The following is a 6,000-nucleotide window of genomic DNA, read 5'->3' as shown; positions in this document are numbered from 1 at the left end:
AACCTGGATGCCCAGAGTTGCCCTCCTCCTGGTTATTATTACCTGGATGCCCAGCCTTGCCCTCCTCCTGGTTATTATTACCTGGATAGCAAGCCTTGCCCTCCTTTTGGTTATTATTACCTGGACGCCCAGCCTTGCCCTCCTCCTGGTTATTACCTGGATGCCCAGCCTTGCCCTCCTCCTGGTTATTATAACCTGGATGCCCAGCCTTGCCCTCCTCCTGGTTATTATTACCTGGATGCTCGGCCTTGCCCTCCTCCTGGTTATTATAACCTGGATGCCCAGAGTTGCCCTCCTCCTGGTTATTACCTGGATGCCCAGGGTTGCCCTCCTCCTAGTTATTATAACCTGGATGCCCAGGGTTGCCCTCCTCCTGGTTATTATAACCTGGATGCCCAGGGTTGCCCTCCCAGCGAGCTGCCAGCCCGTGTGTCAGTCCCTGGAAGTTTTGATCCGGCCTTCCCCCGCCCAGGCCCGCCCCGGATCCAGCTTGCGGCCTGGGGCCCGGAAGGAAGAAGCAGGCTGAGCCCGGAGAGCTGCCGGCCTCGCTGTGTGGGATGCGTCGCCCGGTGGCTCGGCTGGCCCTGCTCTGCCTGGGGTTTGGCCTGTGTTCCCTGCTGTACGGCCTGAGCCACCACCGGGACATCACTGCCAGCCAGCCCGGGGGGAGAGGCGGGCAGCACCCCCAGCACAGGTACAGAGCCCCCCATTACACCCAGCACAAGTACAGAGCCCCCCATTACCCCCAGCACAAGTACAAAGCCCCCCATTACCCCCAGCACAGGTACAGAGCCCCCCATCACCTCCAGCACAGGTACAGAGCCCCCCATTACCCCCAGCACAGGTACAGAGCCCCCCATTACCTCCAGCACAGGTACAGAGCCCCCAATCACCTCCAGCACAGGTACAGAGCCCCCAATCACCTCCAGCACAGGTACAGAGCCCCCAATCACCTCCAGCACAGGTACAGAGCCCCCAATCACCTCCAGCACAGGTACAGAGCCCCCATTACCCCCAGACAGGTACAGAGCCCCCCCAGCACATATACAGAGCCCTACATCAACTGCTAGGCCAACCCATAGCAATAATTAGGTGGCATCCCTTAGGGCATGAGGCAAACTGTGGTCCTGGATCCATGACCCTCAGCCAGCCCTTACTGGATGTCAAAGGTACTCCATAATATAGCTTGCCAAACGTCCTCCTCCACTGTGTCGGAAGACCCTGGTAGGACAAAATATATATTTACTTGGTGTTTTTTTTGAGAGTGTCCATGTGTACAGACTGGCTTCCAAACTTTAAATTCCCCAAACTTTTATTGAATAACATTGTGTTAAACAGTGAAATAAGTAAGATAGTTTTACTCAGCAAATTACAGACAATTAATTATTATATTAATGCCACAGAACAAAAAATATTTTACAGAGAACTAAAATGTGGAACATTAGACATCATTTGTGAGGATTTCTCCTGTTAGTTGAAAGTAAAAGGAACACTCCAATGATAAAATATATATGTAAACAAAAATATTATAATAATTAAAAATTCTATAAACAAAACTTACCTTTATCACAGAACTGGGACAGAAAAATATCTTTATTAAATGACTACTTCATTTTATGGTTATGTCTAAAGTTGACAAATTGTTTTATGAATTTTCATATTTGTCACAAAATATGCAGACACTTATATTTGACAGAGCTGCCTTATCATGTATTTTACACCTTAAATTGAAATTAGAAAACGCCTCCGGTTGTCTTGGATTTGGCATTTAGTGAATAATCCCTCTGGTGGGTGTAAAGCAGTAGCTGATTGCTCAGCCTGCTATGCTATGCTTGTTAATTTTTTTTACAATTTTTTACAATGTTTCACGCTTTATGTAATAATACATAGAGAAAAATAGTGAATTGTTTAATTAAAAGTGAACCTTGAAATGTTTTTGTGACTGTACCAGTGCCCTAATATATATAGTTCATTACTGAAATTGACTTTTTTGTGTGTGTGTTTTTGTTGTTGCCTTGTTTGTTTATACTTGGCCTGATTCTTTCACTTATCTGATTCCAGCTCCGCCTCCACTCCTCGTCAGCCAAATGGGAGGACCTAATGGACATGCCGGCGCTCACGTTAGGACTTTCTACATAGAAAAGCATTGTATAATGCTTTCCTATGGGGTTTTAGATGACACTGGATGTCCTCATACATAGAGTGAGGACGTCCTACGTCAGTCAGGTGACCAAAAGTCGCCTAACGACCCGGAAGTATCTCTAGTGGCTGTCTTAAAAGACCACTCTAGTGCCAGGAAAACATACTCCCGCCCGGCTCTGGAAAGGGGAAAAGGGGTAAAACTTACCTTTTTCCAGCGCTGGGCGGGGAGCTCTCCTCCTCCTCCTCTCCGCCTCGTCGCCTGAATGCGCACGCGCGGCAAGAGCTGTGCGCGCATTCAGCCGGTCGCATAGGAAAGCATTTACAATGCTTTCCTATGGACGCTTGCGTGCTCTCACTGTGATTTTCACAGTGAGAATCACGCAAGCGCCTCTAGCGGCTGTCAATGAGACAGCCACTAGAGGATTAGGGGGAAGGCTTAACCAATTTATAAACATAGCAGTTTCTCTGAAACTGCTATGTTTATAAAAAATTGGGTTAACCCTAGCTGGACCTGGCACCCAGACCACTTCATTAAGCTGAAGTGGTCTGGGTGCCTAGAGTGGTCCTTTAAGGTAACACTGTAATGTAATTATTGCAGTCGATTAAAAACTGCAATCATTACCATTGCAGGGCTAAGGGGCCTGGGATACTGCACCCAGGCCACTTCAATGAGCTGAAGTGGTCTGGGTGCCTATAGTGTCCCTTTTAAAGGGACAGCTTGTACCTACACTGCACCTACAGAGTTATTGTTAACTATGTTCTGAGGGTTAATTGCACTTCCAGCACACAAAACTTTGTCAATTTTGTCTATAAAATATGTTGTATTTTCTGTTTGCATTTGTTTGTGATTTTTTTTTTCTTTTCCCCTCCTCTGTCCACCCCCACTACCTCTACTCTCTAGCCCAGTGTGCAGACATGCGCTCTGAGACGGCGAATTGGTCCAATCACAGGTTTCTCTATGAGAAACATGTGGTTGGTCCGCACAACGCCCCCGTCACGTCAGACAGAAGATGGAGGTCAGCCATGGGAGCTTCGCCCGGCACTGGATTACAGGTAAGTTTGAACACTTTAAAAAAAAAAATTTTTTTTAGAGCATTTCACGAGGGGGGAACTATTAATAATGACCAAACAGGGCATTTTAAGAAAAAAAAAAAATCCAAAACAGAATCAGGAAGGGTTATAGAAACCCTTTAATGTCTCTAGTGTTGCTTAGCCTAAAAGTGCTAAAAATTACCATAGCAACCAGAGCGCACGCCTTTGCAAACCCTCCATTTCTACTCAAGCCCAGACTTTCTGTGGCTTTCCAAACACAGACTTCCCAATGCAGCTCAGTGAGAAGTCATTACCAGGCAGGTGCTCTGAGCTGAGCCTCTTGAGTTTAGCTCCATCGAGTTAAACAACCAGGAAGTAGTGATTGTCTGACAGCCAGGGGGATGTAACAAGGTTAAAGGACCACTATAGTGCCAGGAAAACATACTCGTTTTCCTGGCACTATAGTGCCCTGAGGGTGCCCCCACCCTCAGGGACCCCTTCCCGCCGGGCTGGATGGAGAGGAAGGGGTTAAACTTACCTCTTTCTCCAGCGCCGGGCGGGAAGCTCTCCTTCTTCTCTCCGCCTCTTCGGCTGAATGCGCATGCGCTGCAAGAGCCGCGCGCGCATTCAGCCAGTCTCATAGGAAAGCATTATCAATGCTTTCCTATGGACGCTGGCGTCTTCTCACTGTGATTTTCACAGTGAGAAGCGCGGAAGCGCCTCTAGCGGGTGTCAATGAGACAGCCACTAGAGGCTGGATTAACCCAAATATAAACATTATTGACATTATTAACATTCAGTTATCTGAAACTGCTATGTTTATAGAAAAAAGGGTTAAACCTAGCTGGACCTGACACCCAGACCACTTCATTAAACTGAAGTGGTCCTTTAATTTATAAAAGTGCCAAATTTCTTTAGAAATATGCACTTTTTGTGAAAAGAAAAAAAAATTATATATACTTGGATATACTCTCCACAATTAAAGAACTTAAGAAAGCTAAGGTGCTTTAGGATTCTGGAGTGTACCTTTAAGATCTGATAGAAAATGAATCTTGTTAGCTATGTGAGACACTGCCAGGGAAGGTGAGGCTTGGGCAGCATAAACAGAAACAAAAGGGATTTAACTTCTTAATGGCTGGCAGAGCATTGAGCAGTGAGACTGCATGGGCATGATCTGGACACCATGCCTGCTTCATTACAGTGTCTCTGTCACCGTCTGGGTCTGTGCATATTTAGCAGGGACCCCTGACGGTGACGTCGTCACTTGGTGGCTGGGGAGGGAAGGCAAATTTACTAACCAGAACCTGTCCCTTGTGGGCGCCGCCATCCTCTTCCTTCCTTCTTTTTTTTCTCTTTTTTTTTTTTTTAACTCCTGGTTGCACGCATGAGACCACAGGATCCTCAAAAGAAAGCATTAACTTCCCTACAGCTGGAGGAAATTACGAGGCTTGTCAGCGAATGTTCCGCCTACTGTCAATCTTTTCTCAGATGAGGAAAAATACTAACACGAAGTTGTTCAACACAGTCAATCTGAGTATTTCATAAAGATAGGGAGGGCGGGCATTTTCTGTAAAATACTCTATATGGCACAATTAATTATGTTCTTCTGGAAAAAAAAAAAAAAACTAATGAAAGTTTTTTTTTTGTTTACATTTAATCCAGTACAACGCAAAGCTCGAAGCTCACAGCACTGCCATCCATGCCTCTTGCAACGGCAGCCTGGGCTACTTGTAAATTTTCAGTAATAATTAATTAAACGAATTAATTGTGGTATACAATAGAAGGGATATGTGTGAAAAGCCGTATGCAGTAATAAAACTTTTATTACGTTTTATTACTAAATACGGGTTTTAACACATATCACTACTATTGTATATTCATATACCTAACTGCAACGGAGAAGCTCAATATGTCTGTTGGCGGCAACAGAGGCCGGGATGCCAAAGTCACATGTGTGTAAATGACCCCTGGCACAAGTGCTAATTCCTCTGTATTTGTAGCATTTCCAGCAGAAACACTGCACTCCCAGGCTCTTACCATCCCAACCACTTTAAATCACTGAAGTGGTCATGTTAGTTGGAGTGTCTGTTTAAAGGATCACTATATGGTCAGGAACACACACATGTATTTATGACCCTATAGTGTAAACCCACCATTTAGGTGGCTTGCCCCCTCATAAAAGTATAAAACTCACCTTATTTCCAGCGCCACGCGGGTCTGCCGGCGCTGGCTCTGCTCCCTTTGTGACATCAAAATGGCTGATTTTTTACTAAAATCGGCACGAGGGTGGGGTCAAATGCCATTTTGGCCAATCAAGACCTCCTCATAGAGATGCATTAAATCAATGCATCTCTTTGAGGAAAAGTCAGCGCCTCCATGCAGAATGTGGGGACGCTGAACAGCAGGGCTGCTTACTGTGCAGCCCTGAGCCAGGAAGCCCCACCAGTGGCCATCTATGGAGTGGCCATTTGGAGGTGTCCCTAGGGGCCATGTAAACACTGCCTTTTCTCTGAAAAGGCAGTGTTTACATGAAAAAGGCCTGAAGGGAGCTATTATACTCACCAGAACAACTACATTAAGCTGTAGTTGTTCTGGTGACTATAATGTCCCTTTAAGCTAAAGTTGTCTTGGTGCTTAAAGGAACACACATGTAATCCTATTACTCTAGTGTGCCACTGCGATCCCTCCCCCCTTAAGGAAAGGGTTAAAAACCCTTCCTTTCATTTACCTTTCACTAACCTCGTTGCTGACTTGGTCTCCTCCTTCCGCGACATCACGGAGAAGCCGTGTGCGCCTTAGTGCTTTACCATAGAAAAGCATTGCTAC

At 45.9% G+C, this 6,000-nt stretch overlaps 1 protein-coding gene across 2 annotated transcripts in view; it reads left to right on the top strand.

Annotated features, from left to right (window-relative positions):
- The first annotated feature begins 492 nt into the window (after window positions 1–492).
- The window catches only part of GXYLT1 (glucoside xylosyltransferase 1), a 29,637-nt gene continuing 24,129 nt past the window's right edge, over window positions 493–6,000 (top strand). For both annotated transcript variants that reach the window (XM_063446928.1, XM_063446927.1), the window contains exon 1: window positions 493–694. In XM_063446928.1, the coding sequence (XP_063302998.1) occupies window positions 558–694 (137 nt within the window). In that variant the 5' untranslated portion in view covers window positions 493–557. The remainder of the gene's footprint in view (window positions 695–6,000) is intronic.

The sequence above is a fragment of the Pelobates fuscus genome, chromosome 3 (assembly GCF_036172605.1).
Source record: "Pelobates fuscus isolate aPelFus1 chromosome 3, aPelFus1.pri, whole genome shotgun sequence".
Lineage (NCBI taxonomy): Eukaryota > Metazoa > Chordata > Amphibia > Anura > Pelobatidae > Pelobates > Pelobates fuscus.
The sequence above is the reverse complement of the archived record's forward strand: the minus strand, read 5'-3'. Positions and strand labels throughout refer to the sequence as shown.